Genomic DNA, 24118 nt, shown 5'->3' with positions numbered 1-24118 from the left:
CGGCAATGGGGAGGCGTGAGGAGATTGGTGAGAATTCAGGATAAGAGAGAAACAAGAAAACACAATAGAAGAAAGGGAAAGAAAGGAAAGGATGAGGGTTAGGCAGTCTTCAGAGACTGATAAGATGGAAAGTGCCCGTATGATAGGACCTGTGCCAGGGCAGTACGAAAACTTGTAAGGAATCAAAGAATTAACAGGCTTAAAAAATTGGAAACTAGAACCTTGATCTTCATTTGGCTTTTGAAAAAGTTGAGCTTCATCAGTTTTAGAAAGAGAACAATTATGCATAATGTATTTATCCAAGATAAAATACATCTACTGCAACACATAAAGAAGGTACTAGACAAGACAGTACCTGTAAGAATTATCTGCAGCCAGATGCAAACATAAAACAAAGTCAAAATATTAATAACAAGGAATTAACTTGAGAACTTTTAATAATTCAGAAGGCTAATAAAGCAGCTTGCCATTTCTAAGAATAGTCATGAAGGTCTGTAGAAGTAAATCAAGAAAGATTTCTTCTGCAGCTACAATGTTTGGCTGACTGCCCAGGCAGCAAAATAGTTCCTACAAGGGAAAGAACTAGGAAAGAAATCCCTAGTTACAGAAATGAAATCTCAGGGGACATACTTTCTACTGGTACCTCAGGAAAGCTACAGCTAAATTTTTTGTCTTGAAGTCAAGTAACTGGGAATTTTAGGAGCTTTCTTAGATCTTTTGGTGGTCTCAGGTTTCTTGAATGCTATGGTTTGATACTACACATGTGAGGGTGATACTGAGGAGAGTTGGACAGCAAAGAAAACCCAAACTGTTTTCTGAACTTAAAAGACTTAAAAGATTTATCTTCAGTTTACATTTTATAGTGCTGATGGAGACTTGAAAACTGGGAATTCCCTGAGACAGTTTATGCTACAGACCAAACACACATTTTGGTTTTATTCCATTTATCTATTTCCTCAAATTAGTTCAAAAAGTCATGTATAGTGTCTTTATTACAGTGACTGCCATGACTGCTCTCATAAGCCATCTTGTATTCTTATTCTGCTTAAAAAGCACAAACCAGGAGGATCTCTATCCTTGACAGGCCAACGTTAAGTGCAGGAAACAAAACCTGAACCAGCTTTTTAATTTGTGAAGATTGCTTTTCTGTTGACAGTCAGCCTTGACTCCTTTCTAACATACCATATAATCCATGTTTGCTTTACAGACTCTCAAAGTGTCACTGTTAGATGACTGGAACGTTTAAAGGGAGGACAGCAGTTCAGTAATAACAGACTGATGTGGCTGACAGCACAGCCATGAACTGTTTCTAGGATCATCTGTCATGGTTTATGACAGAACATCAAATTGTTTACAAACCCAAATCTCCAGGTTTGAAAATCCCCATTTGAATTTCATCTGATTTCACTGTAGGCCTTACTATGAACATTTATTCACAGAATAAACAGAGATTGACTGGTAATTGACAAAGAAGGGATTGTTCCATCCGTTTTAGAATCTTTAGACCAGCCAGTAATTTTGCACAGTTAAAAACAGTAGTGATCTGATATCCACACAGATGTGTTGTCATTGGCATTACACAGCTGCTTGGTTTTGAAATTAGGGCCTCCAGTTTCAATGAAAATGTCAATAATTTCTGCAATAATATTGTTTTGTGTCCCATTTGGGAAGTTAGTTCAAGGGCAACAGCTCTAAATCATTCTATTTGCTTCTGTATACTGGATGCTAAAATAATATCCTCCAGCCTGAAACCTATTTGTAGAGTTGTATTTCTGCAAGCTGCTGTTTATATTAATGCCAACTATGATTGTGATGTGAAGCAAATTATACTACTAAGCCACTATGAATTTCATAGGCTGTTCTGCCAGTTGGACTCTAGAAAATGCATTGTTGCACAGCTGCTTGGCCAAAGCAGGATTTGACATAATGATCTGCTATCACCTGCAAAAGCTGTGTCTAGTTATACTTTACTTTTCCATCTGTTCAGCTGGTTTTACTCATTACTTGTTTTCCTGTTGAAAAGAAGCTCATTTAAACGAGTCATGTTCCATGCCTCTTTTCTTAGGGAATCTGTTTTATTCCTGCCTCCCCACAGCTTCAAATTATTCATTTTTTATGTTGCTCTATGCCTGAGCTTTCTTGCACAACTTTCCCTTCCACTGTGTTTAGGAGCTGTTGAAGATAAACCATGAAAAGAAGGCATTGGGTCATTGCTCTATAAATAAATTCTACCAATTTCCTAGTTGTAATGATTCATCAGAGCTGATGCTTTCCTTCAAGGTCTTCTTAATTCCTTCTTAATTTCTTCCTTTTTAATATCCTCCAATATTTTGGTAAAAATAAGTGGTGGTGGCATCCTTATTGACTCAGGTGAAGTCAAAGTGAGGTCTGTTTTGTGTTAACTGGAAGACACAGGTCAACCTGACCCAGGTTTAGATTTCCTTATTTTGACCAGTGTGCTATATTCATCAAGTATTTTAGGTAAAATTTTCTTTATTAATTAAAAGCAAACAGATCCAAAACTAGTGAGGTTTGGTTTTTGTTTCCCTTAATGGCTTTTTCAAACACTGTTACTATGTGACTTCTTCATTGAAATTCCTGTCACATCCCTGGGATATTTTGGGGGTTTTTTAATAGTCACTGAACTTTGTTCAAGTTAGTACAGTGCTGATTTTCATATTTTCTTTCAGCTCATACTTTGTTCTTGTTTAATTGCCAAAAGTAATAGTCATCCAGATTCTAAACACAACTCACCAAAGTGCAAATTTTCAGCCCTGCAGTAGTTTATTCTTTGACTAAAGTTTACCAAATAGGGTTTTTAAAATAGCAAAGCATCACATTTCTTTGTTATTTTTAAAAGTTTTTTCATGCTTGTCATTAACCAGAAGAATATCTGCAGCATAAATGTCCTTATATAAATAGAAAATAACAATTAATTTACATTAATTATTAAAAAGAGATTGTATGAATTTAAAAATTGGGAAAAAGTGCATTAAGTAGTTTATATAATGGAAATACAGCATCTCTTTGGTTTACCTTTAAATGTTAATTTAAATAATTAACAATTTATTTTCAATAAATTTATTTTCAATACAGTAAAGTAAGACTGAAGGTAGAATATTTGATACCAAATTCCCATGGTTTTGCTATAAAATTCATTATGTGTTGACTAATACCTTAGTCCAACCCAAAGTAATTTAATTCTGATTTGTGTTCGTATTACTGAAAAATATAGAGGTGTTTAATGTGAGGTTTCTAAGGAATTCAAAAATTGCAGTACAATTCTCCTTGTGTTTTTGCTAAATTTGCTATGATTTTTGTTAACTTCACCTCTACTTGATCAGTCCTGCCCATTATGAAGGGAAGGCAGTTTGAGCTTTCCCTTGACCTGGTAATTCATGTGAAAAGACCGACCTGTCAGCTGTTATGAAAAATAGGAACTCTTGTCTTCACTAAACATTTGTATTTTACTGAAGGAAATTGCAGTAGGAATGGGACCTTTCACCAAGGACAGACTGTGAGTTAAAGGAACTGATTGTGCCTATCATGTCATGGCTTGAAAGGGATGGGAGTTCTGCATGAAACACGAAGCTTCCAACTATTTAAGTTCCTCCTTTTTGTAAGTAAAGGCACCTCGTAATTTTACCTAAAGCGTCATTCAGATTAAGAACTTTAGTGCTGGCACAGGTCAGGCATTCCAAGAGTCTCAAGGATCTGCGTGTCTGGATAACACAGACTTCAAATGAGATTGCTGTCCATGACTCCTCTGGGCTGCTCTCAGAAGTCAAGCGAGATAGCACAAGATAAATGCTTAAATGCCACCAAATCAAATAACAGGTTTCAGATGTTGGACACAAGAAGTGAGTTCCACATGCCTTGCAGCAGTGAAATAATTTGCAGCAGTGTAGCACGTGGGCTACTATACTGCACCCTGATGTACTAACACTGTGCAACATATACTTTAGCCAGTGATGCAGGACAGTGATAAATCAGGTTTCACCTTATCAGTAATTGGATATAAAACAGCTCCTTTTGCAATGCATTCAAGGAAGAGAGACAGGTTAAATGTCAATATGATTGTTGCAAATTTACATAGCTTTTACAGAGATAAAACACTTAACCAAATACTTGCTGCATTTTATTCTGTGACAAGGACTTACTTATATCTCACCATGCTGAAAAGGCACACAAAGATACCTAAAAATAATACAGCTCACTTGGGTCTCTGATGTTTCAGCCATGAAGTAAAAAAAACAATTGCTAACAAAACTGGATGGGAGACAGGGAATAAAAGTGAAAAAGATCAAAGGGGGTTAGCTTCTTTTTTTTACCTTGGCTTCAGGACTGAGGTTTAGCAAGATGACATTTTGGAATCATCTAGGAGCTGTCAAAATTAAACATAAGAGAAAATCAGAAAGCTTAAGCTCAGTGGTCCAACAGGAGCGTTGGATTACCAACTCCGAGCTCACAAAGAAGAGACAAAACACACTTCTGTGCTCAAAGTATTGAAATAGCGTGGTACCTTCACCCCCAGTTGGCTCCCCTCTCCCTGGCCTGCTTCCAAAGGCAGATGGGACCATGGCCCATGAGGCAGCACTGCAGAAGGTGTAACCAGATCACAACTGCTCACTTCTTACCAGCTTGGTACCGTGCCTCCCTTGTGATTGCCTGGACCAGTGGAAAATACTGCTCAGCTGAGGCTGGAGTTTCTGCTGAGCATGGGCAAAGTGGTTTCTATTTATTTATTTTTAAAAGAAGGCTTATAATATTATCATGTTCATGAAAGTTGACAGCAAGATCAATACTTATTTTTGGTTGCTCATGTTATAAAGTTACAATTTATGTTCAGTTTCACCTTTTAAGACCTGCAAGGGCTTTGTCTTTATTTTACTCCCCTTGTTTTCCATTTAATTTCTGATAGATATTTGGAGTTTTCATATCCTGCTGCTCTCTGCTATCACTATGGCTACCTCCTCCCAGCAAATCTGTTTTCCAAAGCTTGTTGCCACTAGAGCATTTCACGGTACATGTGAAAGTCCTTTGTTTTAAAAGTGATCAGAGATATTATTTGACTTGAACCAACACATACTAGAACACCTTTGTGCCTTTGTGGTTTTTACCTGAACCTTTTGAACCATAGAATACTGTTGACAAATTATGGGAAAAAGAATGTTTGGAAAGGGCAAACAGCTCCTGAAAAACACTTTGAGTCTCACTGACTCAAGGGAAAAGATGGTATCCAGAACAGATAAGTTACTTTGCTGAAGTGTCATGCTTAAAAGCACTGAGTAAACTCAGCACGGGGCCTTTGGGATCCAGTACACTACAGCTATTGTAGGAGATCAAGGAACACATTACACAGAAATAATCTTTGCGTTTTTCTGCTTTTACACTAACAAAAAGAATGAAATGCACAATAACTATTTCAGTAACCACACAGAAGCTATTCCATCCTACAGTCGTCCTCAGGGTAGTACCAATTCCCGAATACATTGTGGATTGTATCTTGATCTGTTACATATTGAATTGGGAAAATGTGGTGGAAATGTGCTTCTCAAGAACCAGAAGGCCTGCTGTGGAGCTTACTGTGTGCTGGGATCATACCTGGCAGGCTGATGGGATGCTCCTGGAGGTATTTTTCAGCACATGAACCAGCATTACTCGTGGGTAGCTGTATGGTCTTGTGAAATAGAATTTGGAACCTACTGGTGTAGTAAGAGAACCAGTCTCCTACTGCGTACACAGTAAACTCAGAGCAGTGCCAGAAATGTCTACAATGGCTGTGGGAAAAAATGCTTTTGTAGTTCTTAATCTTCTACGTCAAGGATTAGTTCCCTAAGGTGAACTGTGAAGAAAGGAGACAGTAGATAGTCTGATCTTCTCAAAAGACACTGTTACACACTATTACAATTGTTAGTGCTATGTCTCTTGGTCTTACTACTGTTGTTTTAGTGAAGAATGTTATCATGTGTCATTAAAGGAATTCTAAGGAGTCCTTGCTAATTTCTAAAAGACTTTATCCTAACCTTGAGCAATCTTTAATTCTACCTTGCTCTGCCTAATTACAGATCCCTGTTTATCCTCTCCTGTGCTTCCACCTTCATGACGCTTCCTTTGTATCCCACAGTTTGCACATATATGAGAGGCAGGATCTGCCCCTTCGCAGGAATCACTCCTCTTATGCTTTGTAAGTAGAATTACAATACAGAAAACATCACCTTAGTCAGAGCAAAGTAGTCATGTACTTTGGTGTCCTTGTCAAATTACTAATTGCAAGGTTTTAATGTTTGAAATGGAGAGTTGCTTAACAGAAGAAGGTGACCTTCCTGTTAGCAATACCTGAATACTGATGAGCTTATTCACTTCCCCTCTAAGGGAGTTGTAGAAAGGGGAATAGAGGGTCGGTTAGATTTTATTATTAACAATAAATGGGAGCCAGATTATTTTGGGGTTTTTAACAACTGTATGTTGTAACTACACTGTGAATGCCATTCCAAACACCCTCTAAAATCTGCAGCAACTATTAATCTCAAATAAAAACAAAACACAGTGTGCAGATGTTTAAGTAATAGACCAGCCCTTGACAGCCATCCACATTAAAGAATTCAGTAGCCTTATATGACATCTTGTTTACACAGGCTTTCCTGTTTGGAGGCCTTATCTCCTTATTGTATTTACCCTGTAACTTGAGGAATTGTCTGTGTCAATGCTCATGTGCATGAAAGTTATTTCTTAGGGGCAACATTGCACTGTTCTTATCTGCCCTCACTAAGCACTTGGAACAGTGTGATTTCTTTGAGCAGTACCTCAGCTGTAGGCACATTTCCTAAAATGGGCGAAGGGAGGGTCAGGAAGAACTCCAGTTCCTCAATCCACCCATCTCTTTTCTGGCCAGCACATCAGAGATGGAGGTGCCAGTGTCTAATTTGCCATGTTTATAGGCCAAACAGGAAATGGGAGAAACCATGACTGAGGTGTGCCTTTGATTCATTGCTTTTGGTGGTGATAACAGCACCTGCCTTACCTATTGCCCAGTACTCTGAAGTCAGTCTAAATAGTATCTTAGAAATGGCTCTCATGTGCACCACATGTGCTTGGGAGAACTCATGGTGTGAGATCACTGACTCAGGGCTTGGGGAGAGAGGGAGCGTGCTGCAGGTGAACAGATCTGCTTGACTCACTTCAGCCATAGAGAAATGACTGTATATGAAATGAAGGCTTATAATGAGCATTTTTGGATTAGGAATATTTTTAACTAAGATCTACAATGTATTTTCTAGTGCACAGCTCTGCAGGTCAGACTGCAAGGATGGACTACAGTGGCATCTTATCATTTATCATAACAATGTTAACAAACTGAAAGTCTGTGCAGATGCCTCTGAATGATGTTTAGCTTACCCTTGAGTGCTAATGTTCACAGATGATTTAAAAGTATGATTGCTTTGATTCTGAAAGTACAACTATGAAATTCTTTAAGAATAAAAATGCTGTTTAGAGATTTGTCAGCAGTATGACTCAGGGGCTCATGTTTGCTATAGGTATTTCACTTATCACCATATGTGCCATAGGAGGCTACAGATATTAATGCAGGTGTTAATATTTTTAACAGGTCTCTCTCATTTTCTTCATAGCAGCTTGTACAGGAATAAATTTAATCTGTCCATAAAATAAAAAGGAAAACAGTGCTTTTTTGATATGATCTGTTTAGGGATAAATAAAATTGCCAATCAGAAGCTTCCTGTAATGATTAGTCACTTTCTATAATGCGTGAGAAATAAATGATAGTGGACTTGGGATTAGTTTTATTGATTCATTGAAAACTGCTTTGCTCTTTTTGAGTTTGAGTAAACTGATCACAGTGCCCAACCAATTGTTTGTGAAAACATGGTTTGTTAGAATCACAGAGTGATGCACAAAAATTCCTTAGATTGGCTTTTGTGCCAAATGCAACTTCTGATGTAATCCCTGGAGGTCATGTGCAAGGGCAGGTTACATATATGAAGTCAAGACATCCTTCCCAGGCAGAGCTCAACACCTGGGGTATTTTATATTGCCTGATCATATTCACTTAGTCGTAAAAGCACACTTTATCTTCCTTCTCAGAGGAAACTTTCTTGGAGACCATACCCAGGCATGGAAATGCTACTTTATGAGATCTGCTATGGGTCTGATAGTACAGCCATTTCTTACAGAGTCCCATGAATAGTATTTTTCCCACTAAAAATATTGCTGTGCTGAATTTTTACCATGCCCTAATGTGAGTCTGTCATAGAAAATAGTTGACTTTAAGATATTTAGCTGTTATGTTGGTGGCCTCATCTACATTACTAACACTTGTGCAAGCACTGCTGTGGACCTCCAAACCTTCAGCATATGCCTCAGCATATTGCTAAGCTATCAAACTGACAGATTTGGTGCTCAGTTGTAGGTGGGGGAGACTGATATTCATAGAGGCTGCCGGGACTTCTAGCAGAGTGACTAAGGAGGAGTGTTGTACAAGGTATCACCAGTTCAGCCAAGGTTTAGGTTTAACTCTTCCTGTGACATCCTTGACTCATCACAGCTAATACAGCAGTGGTTTAGTTCAGGAGCTGAACGACAGGCTGCTCAAAGGCCCATAGACATCCGGGGTGGAGTGGACATCTGAGCTGTGAGACCAGTTTGTCCAAGATACACTATTAGGGCTGTGATTTCAGTGTCTGCAATCATTCATTGGCATCATCCCAACTTGCTTTTTAGCTTCAGAATTTGTGTGCTGTTTGAAAAAGAACTTTACTTGTGTCATTTGTTCTTCTAGTGGACTGAACTTAAGATGATTGCTACATACTCATGTTAGGCAAACCAGGAAATCCATATCAAGTACCACTTAATGTATTTGCATTTGAAAGAGGCAAGCGTTATGGTAATTAAATGCATGTGCAATAGCAAAATAATTCCTTGGCTTTTTGCATAAAAAGTCTCCAGATGAAGAGAAGTGTCACTTGGGGATTCAATGTTCAATACTTTTCCAGCAGCTGATCTGTGCTAGGAGAGTTGCTAATACCTGTGAGATACACTGCTTATGCACAACATTAATTCCAAAATATGCAGTCATCAAATACACTGAATAGCATTCATGAGCTGCTTGCATATCCTGTGTTCTGTAGTAACTGAACTCATAGTAACAGTGTTCTTGATTTGATTCAAGCTTTTCCAGCATGTGCAGAAAGGAAGTACAAGACCCACATAAAAATAAACTTCACTGTAATAGTTTAGAGAAAGTACATGTGGTTGAATGTGTATGCACACACTGTGTAATACACAATATACTGGACTTTTGAGTCACACGTCCCATGGAACAGTAGGGTTGTCACAGGTCATTTTAGCTAATGTTCCTGGTAAGCTTATGGTGAGTGCATACACAGTGTATTTGAGGTCACAGGTATGATTCCTTATAGAGCAAAGCAAAGCAGTTATGGGAAACTAAGGCATTCTGTACTGTTTGAAGACATCTGAAAATGCTTAACTCTGATGAATTGTATGTTTAATTGGCTTACCCTTCCTCAGCCCTATAGTTTTTTTCCAGTAAATCTGCTCTCTTCTGAAGTATTCCTACAGATATTTTAACAAAATAGCTATCATGCATTGCAAAAATTTTTAGATTGAATTCAGTTTTATAGTTTTGTCAGCTTTTCCAGTGATGAGAAAAAAGTTCTTCTGGCTCTGAGGTGGGTCTGTTTTAGCATTGGTACCCTCTCCAGTGAAAGAAGCCAGCAATTTGGGGAACACTGATAGGAATTCCTTGGCGGTTTTAGGGCAAAGTTGCTATATTTCAGTTTCAGATTCTCCAGACACACAGTTTCCTACATTTCTGCCTCCTGTTTTCCATCGCACGTGTAGTTTAATGCCTGGTCAGAACACCATTGACTGTTCCCTTTCCCAGGGGAGCTGCGGCGAGTGCAAGGAGTAAACGTGGGCAAGGAACCCGCAGGAGCAGCGCTGCGAGCTCAACGCCCCGCGGGTGCGGCGGGTCCCGCTTCTCCCGGCCGGGCCGAGCCCGCCGATCGCGGGGCCGCGGCGCCACCGCGCGGGGTGCGGGGGAACGGCGGCACCGGGCGGGGTTACGGCTCGGGAACGCCCCGGGACCGCCCCGGGACCGCCCCGGGACGCCTCGCCGGGACATGGCGGCGGCTGCCCGGCCCTACTTGGGCCTGCTCCTGTCCCTGTTCCTGCTGCAGCTGCCCCCAGGAGCCGTCGCGGCCGCCCGGGCGGGGCCCGGAGGTGGGCGCGGCCGCGGGGGGCTCGTTCTCGGGGGGAGCCGGCGATGCTCCGGGGGGAGCCGGCGATGCTCCGTGGGGAGCCGGGGATGCTCCGGGAGAAGCCGGGGATGCTCCGGGAGAAGCCGGGGATGCTCCGGGAGAAGCCTGGGATGCTCCGAGGGGAGCCTGGGATGCTCCGGGGGGAGCCGGGGATGCTCCGGGGGGAGCCGGCGATGCTCCAGCTGAGCCGGGGTTGCTCCGGGGGAGCCGCGGGTGCAGCGGGACGGAGGGAAGCGGCCGGCGGGCGCTGCAGGGCTGGGCTGGGCTGGGGGCTCCATGTATCCGGGAGGGCGGTTTAAGAAATACGCATGTAATTAATTTAAGAAAAAAAAAAAAAAAGTGATTTTTATCTCTTCGGAGCAACATTATACGGCATGAGACTGTTTTTTTACCTGTGGCTTAACACCCCCTCTCAGAGCTTGCAGGCTGTAGTAGGGGTTAAACCATAAAGTACGCTCTTTATTTTGCACCACCTTTCTGTAGCCAGCTGAAGAAAATATCTGTAGCAGCTAGAGAAAACGGGAATAAGCAATGAAACGGGAAGGGAAATGAAAACCACTGTAGTTCTGTCTAGGCCAAATAAGAGTTTCTACCTGTAGAAGAATTAATCCTGTTGTTTACATTTCCTTACAAAGATACTGATTCTATGATATTCAATATTCTTGCCCATCTAATTAATTTTTTTTTTCTTATATGCACTTCAGGGTTAAAACCAGCATAAAGTACCCTCTGCTTACTGCAGCTCAAGTTAATTTATTCTTAATTGTGTTTCTTCATAGATGGCATGAATATCCTGTTTATTGTTGTGGATGATCTCCGTCCTGTTTTGGGCTGTTATGGAGATAAGCTTGTTAAATCTCCCAACATTGATCAGCTTGCTTCTCGAAGTATTGTGTTCAGCAATGCATATGCCCAGGTGAGATAAATTACTTAAGCATATTTTCTCTATGCAAAATAATTAATGGTTTTGTCACAGTAGGTGTTAGTCAGACCAGTGGAAAAAGCAAGTATTTAATAACTTTAAGTATTTACAGTAGGAAATAAATGGTTAGCCTGAACTGTGGTATGTGAACCTATCTTTACTAAGGTTAAAAAAATGAAAACAGGACATTTAAATTACAGTACTTATGTAGCCCTTGGAGGAGTGTAATGCCACTCAAGCATTTTCACTGTTACCAGTCAAGTGTTGCTTAGAAATGCTGTTTTACTAAATTAGAATTATTTTTTTCTACTGCTTATAAAAGAGTATATTTTACTTTTTAATCTTTTGAGGAAATTGATTGAATAGGCTGCTGTGGAGGGGCAGCTTGTGTGGTAAGCATGACTTAGATAGAAGACAAAAAATCTCACTAATTGCTCTTCACTTGGATGCTCTGCATAGGATGCCTACAGTCCCACGTTTTGCTCTGCTGAGAAATTAGAAGTTTGAGTCTAATTCTGGCTGGGGAATAGGACTTCAAAGCAATAACTCTTGGTTCTTGTCAGTCTGAAGCAGAATTGGTGAGGCCTTTGGACCGTAACCCAGACCTTATGTGTTTATCCTTTCATTATTCTTAAGGCAGTCCAGATCAACTAGACTTTGGGTTTTTATCAGCACAGTCCACCTGCCACTGCTGCTTAATTCCAGGTGATGTGAGCAACCAGATTTCAAAAGCACTGCCTTTATGGAACCTGACTTTTTTTTTTTTTTTCCTCTTTTGTGCTACTAGCTCCATAACCAAAGTTTTTAGTGCTTAGGAATTGGCTATTTGATATGATGAAAAATTATAGATAGTTAGGTGTCTACCTTGGTAAAAGTTTGCAATTGGGAATTGATGTGGTTAATAAGGATGCTGTTCATTCCAGCCTGAAGTGGATTGAAACATTCTCCCTGCAGTTCCGGAGCCTTCTCAGATGTTCTGCCCAGCCAGGCCTCAGTCAGTTTGTACTTGTGTTTTGCTTTCTGTTCCAAACTGATTCTCTCTTTGGCTGGCTCTCTCCCCAGCAAGCCCTGTGTGCTCCCAGCAGGGTGTCCTTTCTCACTGGCCGCAGACCTGACACCACCCGGCTGTATGATTTCTACTCCTACTGGAGGGTACACGCAGGAAACTATTCCACAATGCCCCAGTATTTCAAGGAAAATGGCTACGTGACCTTATCTGTGGGGAAAGTTTTTCATCCTGGTATGGTTTGAATTGTCATTTGCTTTACATACAAATGCTTAACGTGTGTAGCCTCATGAACAGACTTATATGACTATCAATGTGTTGTTCCTGTCTATATTGAGAACCTAAATCTCAGCCACAAGCCAGATTTTACAGTGATTGGAGGTTGATTTTAAATCCTAAGTCCTCAGGCATTAGAGATGACTGTATTAGATGACTCTTACCTAGTGAATATTTTCATATCTTGTCTAGGAATTGTGGAAATAAATGCCTGCATTCTAAAAATACATCTGGAAGTGAGGTATTTGCTGAACATGAAATTACTGAACACCCTCCTTGGCTTAGTTCTGCCTGCATGTGCTTCATGTTGTGGTTGTGAGTGTGGATCAGGACATATAGAATGTATGATAATGCTACAAGTTCAGTAGGAAATCAGTTCACTAGTTAAAAAGCAGTAACGCTACTGAGTTGGAAAATACTGTAATACTGACCCTCTTTTTGGTAGTTTTTTATCCTAGAATTAAACTTGTGTGGATATATGAACTTTCAGTTGATAGTAAAGCTAATCAAGGGTGTGCATGAAGACTGTGATTAATCCTGGGGTTTTGGGGAGGGTTTTTTGTTGCTGTTCCCTGAAGTAATTTCCCTGAGGAATTACTCCCATTTAGTAAGGCTCTTCAACAGGCTTGAGTCTTCCTCACCAGTAAAAAGTGTATTCTGGGGAAAAATGTCTGTCTTAAAGGTTTTTACTTTTATTTCTTGGTTTTCTTTTTCTCTGTTGTCAAAGATTATTTGAAATGTTTCTTCATTTGCATATTAAAAAAAGACCTCAAAACTGAACACAAGTTAAACTTGTGTTTGAGCTCTTCCTGGTTCAGTGAACTATTAGAGAACTTCCAGTATCTTTTTCCTTTTCAGGGGTTTCGTCCAATCACAGTGATGACTATCCATACAGTTGGTCCATTCCACCCTTTCATCCTTCAACTGAAAAGTATGAAAATCATAAGGTAAGGATGATCTGTGGGACTCTCACAGGAGAGTTTTCAGGATATAACCATCCTGCAGATGTTTTAAGTATTTCTGAATTGGTACTTGGAAACTTAAGTTACTGAGATATAAGCAAGAGTGATCTTAATTTGTGTATATGTCATTAATTCCTTTATCTGAAAAGTGCAGTTGTCAACTTGCACACTGGTATGGCTTTGCTTAGTAAGTGACAAAACATTGTCAATAGTCTTAGTGAACCTAATGCAATAAAGAGCCCAGGACTGAGTGAGTGGTGATCATAATTAAAGTAATCTTTAAATAATCTGAAACTTTACGATCTGATTCGGTTTTCTAGAATGTTTGTTACTTTTAAGTGTAACCAAAACAATGTTTATGCAAACATTGCATTAGCATCATGTGTTGGAGTCTGTGCACGGCCCAGCAGGAGCTGCAGCCATGAGGGCACAGGGAGCCTCAGCAGTGCTTTGGTCTTGTGTTTATTGCAGGAAAGGACTGGTTTTAACGACAATATTTGCATCCATGACATAAAGAAAAGTATGTTCATTTAGCAACTCTCCCAAACACCCTGCTGAGACCACCTTTCCCTGACAACTGTTTAGTCCAGTTTATCTCTCTTCACTGATTACACATCAGCCACTGCTGGCATTTGCTCAGAAACTAAGTCAGTAGCTTCCAGGCAGCTTTCTGTGAACTCTTGGGATCAGGAGTTTAAATGCATGTGTATGGCATAACTGAATACTGCTGCATTGCCAATAAGTCAGAGATTCTATTCATCGTAGAAGCTGTGGGTTTTTCCCCTGTATGACCATGTTTAATCTTCTACCCAGCTTTAGAGAGGATTTCTGCTTTTCCATAGACATGAATGTTGGATTCTTTTGTTGGTGGAAGGATTGAGAAACAAATTGGTTTAAAAGTTATGGAGCAGAGGATTTCGTCTTTGCTTTTATGGAAGTTACTTAACTAATTTTTTTTTTTTTTTTTAAATAAAGACTTGCAGGGGAAAAGATGGAAAACTTTATGCAAACTTGGTGTGCCCAGTGGATGTGTCAGAAATGCCCAAGGGTACTCTGCCTGATATTCAGAGCACTGAAGAGGCCATACGTTTACTGAACGTTATGAAAGCCAACAAGCAAAAATTCTTCCTGGCTGTTGGTTACCACAAGCCACATATCCCACTGAGGTACCCCCAGGTGAGGAGATGGGAACCTGCAGGAAAAGGAACTTGGACAATCGTTGCTTTCGCTTTGCAGAGCTGTTTCCACAAATGCTTTGTTGCTGTTGTTTCTGGGAAGCGAGCTGAAAACCAGCCTTGGTTTGGTGTAACTTCAGGAGTCATCTGTGGTGCTTTTCAGAATGTTTAATGAGAATGAATTGTGACTCCTCAAACAAAAGCCAGGCTTCTACCACCATAACAGTGACTGCTACTGCATGGAGATGGGGCTCAGCTTGATGGAGTATGACATAATGAGGCCTTACAAGATCTTGTATTCCATTCCCTGTTTGAGTTGGTGGCAAAATTCCTACTGATTTCAGTGAAAGTGCTGTTGGACCTTTTATTGCAATGTTATTTTGAGATACAGGAGGCTGGGTTTGGGTACTTACTAACTCAGTATTTTTCAGGAATTGGTTGGAGATGACTAGTATTGCTACATTTTACACTGTGAGGGAAGGGGAATGAAGCCCTGTAAATTGTAACATTTAAGGGTCATGCAAGGGGAAATAATTGCTGTTTTACAACACAGAGTTTACAGTAAATCTGAGGTGAGGACAGTCTTTATATGTGTTTTGTATTGTAAAGGAATTTCTCAAGTTGTACCCGTTGGAAAATATCCCATTAGCCCCAGATCCCTGGGTGCCTGAGAAACTACCTTCTGTGGCCTACAACCCCTGGACAGATATCAGACAGAGGGATGATGTGGAAGCATTAAATGTTAGTTTCCCTTATGGACCACTTCCAGAGGAATTCCAGGTAAGCTGTCAACACAATGCACTGAAGTCAAACTACCTCCACTTGTTCAAGTGCAAGGGAGGAGTCGGCTGTTCTTGGATGTTCCCAGTTATTCAGCAGTTGTCAATTTGCAAATATGAATTCCCTGCCTTGCATACTGTCACCTCTATAGACAAACCTTCTCTGTCACTGCAGTTTGGTTGGCATACAAGGGAATGTATGTAGCAGGTTTAGCAGTGTTGTGTTTGTGCTCGTTATCTGAGTCTGTTTATCTGTTTCAAGCAAGCACAAAGGGTATCTTTTGCAAGCTTTTCCTTGGCTTTCCAGTGCTTATGCTAAAACAAGGTGCACTGGCTGGATCAAGGGAATGGATTGGTTTGCAGTGTTTTGCTTGAAAGCACTTCAGGGAGATAGAATTTTCAGACTGCCCCCTCCCCATTTACCTTTTCTGGGACATTAATCAGGCTACAGACACTCAAAAAATAAAGCTTTAAAAGTAAAATCCCTTAGTTCTTTTACACAACCACCCAGTGGTTCTCCTGTGTTTGTGTCTGGGGAAAAACTAACTTTTTTTCCCCTCTCTCCTGTTTTCTTGACTTGCAGCGGCAGATCCGTCAGAGTTACTATGCAGCAGTTTCTTACCTGGATGTGCAGGTTGGCCTGCTCCTGAATGCTTTGGATAATGTAGGACTCTCAAATAACACAATGGTAGTTTTTACCGCTGACCATGGTAAACATTTAAATCTTTCACCAGCTCACTTAATAACTTCATGGTCCAACTAAAGGCTGGCACCTTAATCCGGTGTGTGTTTCTGTGACATACAGCGGAGCTGCCATACCTTGTATCTCTGGTTGGTCTCTCTCTGATTGAAGGGACTGGCTCTGGCTTCTGTGGCTGCACAGTTCTGTCCCCACAGACACCTCCTTAATCAGCTTGAGGGTTTGCTGGTGAGGGATGAGGCTGCCTGCCAGGACTGGGGCTGAGCTTCCTGTATTCCCAACCCCTACCCAAGGAGTGACTCTTGCTGGGAACAGTCCTGTGAAAGGAGAGCGACCATTCCTCCCCCCTTACCATTTGCAGAGAGCTATCTGGTGCAGTGGGTGCACCACAAGCTTTCTCATTAATGGCTCAAGTGTGTTTTCTTGCACTTGTCATTGCTGCTTGCAGAGCATCTAAACTGGTAGTGATATGGTTCCCCCTCATAACTGAGGTCTTGTACTCTCTGGATCCTGGTGGTAAAAAAAATGAATTTGATCTGTGGGACAAATACATCAAGCATTTAATGGTTGTTTCAGTACTCTAATATTCTTTAAAATAACCCTCTCATGATCCCATTAATGGGGAAATGGCTTAGCTGACTTAAACCACTTAGGATGTGACTTAACAACATTGATTTATAGTCACAAATTTAGTTAATTTGGGTTGATTTTTCGTATAAACAAACCCTCGTGAGTTGTAGAGCAATGGGGTTGATATTTTTGGTACTAAAGTGACTCTAGAAGTTCCTACTGACTTGCCACTTGACTTGGACTTTCCATTTTAAACTGAATTCTTCTTTCCCTTGTGTGGATAACTGTGAATAATTGGTGTTTCCAGTGCCATGGCTGGCAAAGTGATTAAAAATATCATGTGTTAACACAGCTGTCATAGAGTTCCTTTGTCTTCCCCCAAGTGAAGTTGGCAGTAAATCTGCCTAGAAGGAAGTCATGTTGTCATCTCTTTCAAGAGGAAGAGGAGAGCTAAAAAGTTTTATCTCTGTTGCTTCCTCCGGAGTAACATCCTGATATGGCAGTCTGGCATGGATAGCAGCCTTGGCTCCAAGGGATGTTCAGTTACAGTGTTAACAGGAGTATTGGAGAGCTGGCAGCTGCCCAAAACTTAAATGAGTGCTTTGTGGCATTGATCTGGAGACTCTTGCAGGAGCTGTGACACATTCCAGTTCCTCTTTTCTGCTGTTGTAATGCTAATTGCCTAATTCTAATCTAGAGTAGGGGAAATAAGGAAAGGTGTAATTTTTTCCTTAATAAAGAGTATCAAGTTGCAAGACTGAGGTGGCTGTTGAAATAGCTTTTGCATTAGTGAAAAATCTTATATGTAGGTACAGATTATTTACCTTTTAATATAACCTTTATAAACAGACTAGTGGCCCCAACAGCCAGAGTCAATTTACAGCGAAAAAGAAATGACTACTAAATTACAGCCCAGTATCTGCTCTGAATTGTGTTTTTTGTCACCTAGGATGGTCCCTGGGAGAACATGGTGAATGGGCAAAATACAGCAATTTTGATGTTGCTACCCGTGTGCCGCTGATGTTTTATGTACCAGGAATGACAACTTCCTCTGTCAGTCAAGGAATGAGGGTCTTCCCCTACCTCGACCCTTTCAGCCATGTTGTAGGCTCAGGACCTCAAGGTAAATTTCCAGTGTTTATGTTTTGTTTGCAGTGGATATATACAAAGCAGAGGTGGTGATGTAATGACACTTTGCCTACAGGAACCTTGTGAATTTGCTTTGTCTTTTTGAAGAGTTCTTTTACAAAGTGATGGATATTCTTGTCTTTAAGGCTGCACATTTGAGAAACATAAGTGGAAAATTTTCTTGTTTAAAATACATCATAAATGCATAGACTGGCATCTTCAGAGCTAACTGCCACCCCTTAATTGCCTTGATTTTGGTACCCCACAAATCCAGTACAAAGTACTTTTGATAAAACACCAACTGAATTATCAGAGTAAGTTTCCTAGAGCGTTCTACCAATGTCGTCAAACCATCACGTTCTGTAACTTGTATTTTGATATTTTTTTCTTCTAGGGCAAAGCAAAAAAGTGGTGGAGCTGGTGTCTCTGTTTCCAACACTTGCTGAACTCGCTGGCCTGCAGGTTCCTCCCACATGCCCCGAGACGTCGTTCCACGTTGCCCTGTGCACGGAGGGGACAAGCATCGTCCGCTACTTCAATGCCTCTGAGGAGAAGGTGCAGGAAGGGAAGGAGGGCTGTGGTGACACTGCCAGGTGTTTTAATGAAGAACCTGTTGCTCTCAGCCAGTATCCCCGGCCTGCAGACACTCCCCAGTGGAACTCTGACAAGCCGAAGCTGAAAGACATCAGGATCATGGGCTATTCCATGCGCACCATTGACTACAGGTACACGGTGTGGGTTCAGTTTAATCCCGACAACTTCAGCGCTGACTTTGAGGATGTCCATGCAGGAGAGCTGTACGTGATGGAGACTGACCCAAACCAGGATTACAACATCTATAACGCCACCTCACATGGTTGGTTTTTCAAAAGGATTCTTGGCTTTCTGAAGCACTAGGGTTTGGGAACGTCTCTGTGCCTGTTCTTGCAGCTGAATTCATGCTTCCCTCTTTTGTGTAAAACCTTTCTGTTGTACAGAAAACACTTGGATTGAATTAAAATCCTGTCTGTATCAAAACACTAGCTATTGCCTTTTTCTTGTTACAGCCCTTACTGCACTGAAGGTAGTCAGAGGGAATTTCTGCAATTATGTTTTCAATCACAAGCTCACAACACTTTTGAAAAGGCCACACAGAGTATGCAGGCCCATACTATGAAACATCTCTGTGATCTTCTGTAGCAAGCGAAGAATTAAATTTCATTATCTGTGCTGAAACCGTTGATATGAAAGGTGGAAAACCAGAAACTTCTGTGTTTGAAAGGCTATGCAGAGAATGAGTGCCTCTACATAGGTCCTGTCCCGTTTACTTAGGAGGCTTGAGGCTGGAGTGGTCAAGGAGACATTTGGTGGTGGTGAAGGGCTGGGGTGTCTGCTGTCGTCAGCCTTACCTCTGTCTAGAGCTAAAAGAGAAACTTCATGTGTTTCATTCAAAATTCAATTATTTTAAATAAAAGCTTTAATTTGGAAATTCATACTTCTTATCATAGAGCAGGAGAATCTGAACTTTTGATTAACGTGTGTGAAATGAGTGCTTTCATCACTGAAACACTAAATAAGACTGGAGGCTTAAGATAACACCAATATGCTCTTCTGGATATTTTCCTGAGGATTGGTCTAATTGGTCTCCACAGGTGAAAGGAGGTGGAAACCTTTAGCTCCTGTACCTTCCTGGTTGTTGAACTGCTCAGTGCACTTGAGGGTTGTTATATCCAGGGGCAGAAACCTGGATGTTTGCATTCTTCAGTGCTAACTGGGGCTTGGCAGTCTCTGTTTTGGACTAGGATAGCTAAAACCTTCCCATTTAGTTTTAAGTTTTTAGTGTGGCATTTATCAACACAGGATGTGGAGCATTAGTTGTCCCAAGCTGTGCTGTAAGTAATTTCCAGATGGACAAATACATTAAGGTAAATATGTTTGGGAGCTTGTATCTGAGAAAAACGGGTTTGCTGAGTATTTTATTTGAGTGCTGTCTGTACCATGTGCTCACAGCCACAAGGTACACAGTGCTTTAGTGTGAGGGCAGTAATTTGTGTTGTGTTCTATCAGCCTGCTGGATTTCTGCAGTTCTGTCTTGGTAATCGAGGGTCTCGGAATTTGGGCCTTAGCAAATAACAGCTTGTTCGGATGGTGTTAACTCCTGCTACCTTCCTTAATGAACTGCTCCAGTTCCTACAAAAAGCCAGCCATTACTTGTCTTCCTCAGATAAATTGCCTTTAATATCCTAGAGGAGCCACAGACATAACTTTATTTCATTAAAATCCACGTGACAGTCTTATTCCTAATTAATGTGGAGATACCCACCAAGAATCTGTTTCTCTCTTAGAAGACAGCAATTATTTAGTGCCTTTAAACTCAATTAGAAGAATATATTTCTTATGAACTTGTCATTTGTTTTACTGAACCCAAGATCCCGTGTGTTCTGCAGCATTATTATTCCAAGTGAAAACATATTTTCCCCTCTTTTATGCATGTATACTTAGATCCTCAGCTGGTGTGAAGTGCTTCAATTGCAGGTAGCAGATTCAATGTAGCTGTACCAATTTCACACTGGCTGAAGGTGTGTTTTACTGAGAGCAGTGCCAGACAGAGTTTTGGAGTCTGCAGCTAGGGCTAATTATAGCTCTGACACACTTCCCTTCAAAGGAAAATTAAATATTGGGAAAGTTATTTTGGGGCATGTATCGAAGCGTTAAGGATTATTCTAAATCTCTGGTGTGCTGGGTCAGTAATACAGTGTACATTTAAAATTGATCTGGCAAATGGGTATTATCTGAGATTTGGCTACGTGAGCTTTGTGTTTTGTTGTGCTAAGACACCTGTAAAATAACCGAACAAACCCCACTTTTTGGGAGGATGTACAATTATAGCATGTAGATAAATTATTTAGGAATTTATTTGCATGAAAAAATTCCTCTGCATACCATACCCTAAGCCTCCCATCACCTCAGGCAATTTAATTTTTCAAGTGGAGATAAAAGTCCTGGTGGTAGGTGATGAGTATTTTTTTCCTCAAGTCATTCCCTTTATATTGAATGGGAAAAGCTGCCCTTGACCTTTCTTAATCAAAATCCAGTAATCTTTTGGGGAGACATGAAACAGAATTGTCTCTGACAGCCAGTGAATCAAGATGTATCCGTGAGCTGAGGGCAAGGACGTTCTTGAGTAATTGCAGAAGTCCCTGGGCAGGACTCTGCAGTCCACCTGGAGAGCTGGGCCCTCCTGCCTGCTTCTGAGTTGGGACCTAGCGTTTTGGGGGAAGAGTGAGGCACAGAGGTGAAAAAAAACTGCTCTTACAAGTGCCAGGCGATAGTTTGTTATTGAATAGGTAAAAACATAAATCCAGAAGAAACAAAGGGAGAAGGCCCGTTTTTTTTCCAAAGGAACCAAAACGCTGCTTCTGCTGGAGAGCCTGAGCCGTGGGTCTTGCTGGAGAACTGAAGAACAAAAGAGCTTAACAGGAGCAATAAAAGTAAAGTGCTCTTGTGAGCCTGCTCTCTCTAGAGGGAAGAGGATGCAAGCCAAGCATCAGGAAATAAATGAGATGCCAGTGTTGACCCTATTTCTCAGGATGGCACCAGAACAGCTGGAAGAACAGCATGATGCTGCCTCAGCAGGAATTGTTACCTGTGGTACATGTATGGAGAGAGTCCACTGGGGACCCTGGAGTAGCCGCCGTAAGCACTTGGCAGAAAGTGGAGTCAATAAACAGGCCTTTGTTAATAAGCTAATGCACAGGAGTGATTAAGCAATGGAATTAAGATTTTGGTCCCTAAACAGCTGTACATTAGTCAGTCATAACTCTTGATGTTGTTTCAAGTGTATAGATGTACAACACCCTAAATCAAAGTTTTTGAAGCAAAAGTAAAAAATTCACTGTTTACCAAGTAGAAACAATAGGAACTTAAAAAGATGGAGGTGGCTGTGTATTTGGGTGTTCTTTGTAACACTAAGTGAATGTTTACAGCATGCTGTTTGCAAAGAAAAGATTTGGGTTTAATTTCAGGCATGCTGTGCACACTGGAGTATGTGCAAATGCTGTAGCTACACACTGTGCTGTGCAACAGATTGGAATCCACCCTTTGGCCTGTGCTTGCTGGGGGAAATGGGGTATGTTTTGCATTAATGGGAGAGTTGCAAATGTGTTTCTGTGGTGAAGCAGGCAAAGGCAGCTGAGTGCCCCAGCTATTGGTCAGATGTTACCTAATTAATCACCACTGCATGTTAATTACGTATTAGTGACTCGCTGCTGTGTTGTATTGGTCAAGTGGAGTCCCCTGCTGGAACGAGTGTTCCACAGCATGAAAGATGGGATATGGACGTGATGGTTCAATATCAGGGATATTTCCTAATTCCTGGTGCTAACGTGTATTTTCTGTGATAAGCAGCAATATCACCAGTAGCAAAAGGGCCATAAAGTCATGGTCAGCACCCAGGATTGCAGGGCACTGTGCACAGTTTATGTTTCAAACTATATTTGGGAAGTGCCTGGTAGTTGCAGCTGAGATCCTTTGTTGAATGTGTAATTCTTCTTTTTATTTTTTTCCTCCAGTGGTTACTTAGCATTCAAATGTGAAACGCTACATAAAGAATGAAATTGCCCTCTTGGTAACTAGGTTTTCTGGTGCTTTACAGTTTTCTAGGCTATAGAACTTCTTGCTTTTCACATCAGAAACTCCCAGCCAAGTTAAGATGACTCTGTGTCAAAACTTTTTATGTCTCTTTGTTTGACTTCCTAGCTAATGAAAATTATCTTCAGATCTGCATGGGTGGATCTCAACTCCAATGTTCTTCTCTGCCTAAATGTACAGGTCTCCTTTTAAAGTCTGTGGGAGTTCTGCTTATGAAAGAAGTTAGACTACCAATGTCAAGATCCACCATATGAAGCAGCAAAAAGAGCTTTTTGCCCTCTGTCTCTAACACTTGGCTTGGTACTGAGTAGCAGAAGAACATTTCTATCCAGCAGTGTGTGAAGGCCCAAACTATAATGGAGCTTTGACTAAGCAAGAGGAAATGGCAAAGTCTGAGATATTTCTGTAGGTGCAGTTGGACATGGAGTGGGGATAATAGGCTGAAGCAGCAGAGAGGAAAGGAACAGTAAGATGTAATGAACAGTGAAATCAGATGTAAAGTCGTGATCTGAAAGATTAGGATCCAGCAAGAAAATAGAACAGAAATCTAAAGAGAGCAAGATTGGAAAGGCAAATATTTTGTATCTCTGGTTTTAGGCTCTGCACGCATCTAGGGGTATTCAGATCTTCATTCAGATGTTTCTGCTCTATTTTTTTCCTGTGTTTAGGTATAAAATCCATAAGATTTGCCCATGTTGTGATTGTATAAGTTCTTTGAATTTATCTCAGAGGCACTTCTGAAAATCTACCTCAGTATGTTTGGGGTTTTGTCCCAGGTATACTCAGTCTGGCATTATCCATGTATTCAAAACCCTTGCTCTTTTCTTTTGGTCCCAGTGCTGTAGGAGAATCAAAATCTGTAATTTCTAGTATGTTTTACACCTGTGCTGAAGGTTCCATGTTTCCTGTGTAACTGAAGAGCAGTTACCTGTGGGTTACACACCCCTAATAGTTTGACTTGCTCCGTGGCCAACCTGCACTAAATGTCTGGCAGACCTTGGGGCTGGATTCCACTGAGGCTGCTCAGTGAGGTGGGGACAAGTGGCATCAGTCTGGTTGTGCTTCAGTGCTGTGTTGGGCTGCAAGTCTCCTGAAAAAAAGTCTTGATTATGCATCTTTTGTAGACATTATAAGAGCTGGCTGAGTATCATCTGACTGCAGCCTTTTTTTTTTATTTATTTCTGTCAGGAAAGCATTTATTTGATTAAATCAAACTGTCTTATGTAGAGATATTGCTTTGGTGACAGTTATATTGAAAAGTTTTGCTTTGATAAGATACGGGACCTTCACTTCAATTTTATTTCAATTTTTCATTTATATTGCATAATTTTGACATAATATAAAAGGGTATTATAACAAATGAGAATGCAATTACTTTGTGAAAATAATAAAGTCAAAACCAAAATGTTGATCTCAGAAGGAGAGTGTTCACCTCTATGAAAATGAAGCAGCTCACTTCATGTGTCAATTCGAGTTTTTGAACCAGATTTTTTTGTAATTTTTGTCTTGTGGGAAGACTTTGAAATGTTAGCAACAAGAAAGTGGTGATAAATCCCAGTTCCTGCAGCTCCTTATGGTATTGAAATGCCAATTCTAACCTGGCTTCACAAATAATTATTCACATTAGCAGAGTGTTGAGGGCTGGATTTGAGTTTAGACTGTTTGTGTTTGCA

The 24118-nt window shown here is 40.8% G+C and overlaps 1 protein-coding gene across 1 annotated transcript; it reads left to right on the top strand.

Annotated features, from left to right (window-relative positions):
• Positions 1 to 10141: 10141 nt before the first annotated feature.
• Positions 10142 to 19075, top strand: IDS (iduronate 2-sulfatase). The gene is made up of 9 exons (XM_017819754.1): positions 10142 to 10260; positions 11078 to 11214; positions 12283 to 12460; positions 13361 to 13449; positions 14440 to 14640; positions 15249 to 15419; positions 16002 to 16128; positions 17638 to 17811; positions 18211 to 19075. The coding sequence occupies exons 1-9, from the start codon at positions 10161 to 10163 to the stop codon at positions 18711 to 18713; spliced, it is 1680 nt and encodes a 559-aa protein (XP_017675243.1). The 5' UTR covers positions 10142 to 10160; the 3' UTR covers positions 18714 to 19075.
• The last annotated feature ends 5043 nt before the right edge of the window (positions 19076 to 24118 follow it).

Source organism: Lepidothrix coronata, unplaced genomic scaffold (assembly GCF_001604755.1).
Source record: "Lepidothrix coronata isolate B3197 unplaced genomic scaffold, Lepidothrix_coronata-1.0 Scaffold2, whole genome shotgun sequence".
In the NCBI taxonomy this organism is placed as follows: Eukaryota; Metazoa; Chordata; class Aves; order Passeriformes; family Pipridae; genus Lepidothrix; species Lepidothrix coronata.
This window is presented reverse-complemented; position numbering and strand designations above follow the sequence as displayed.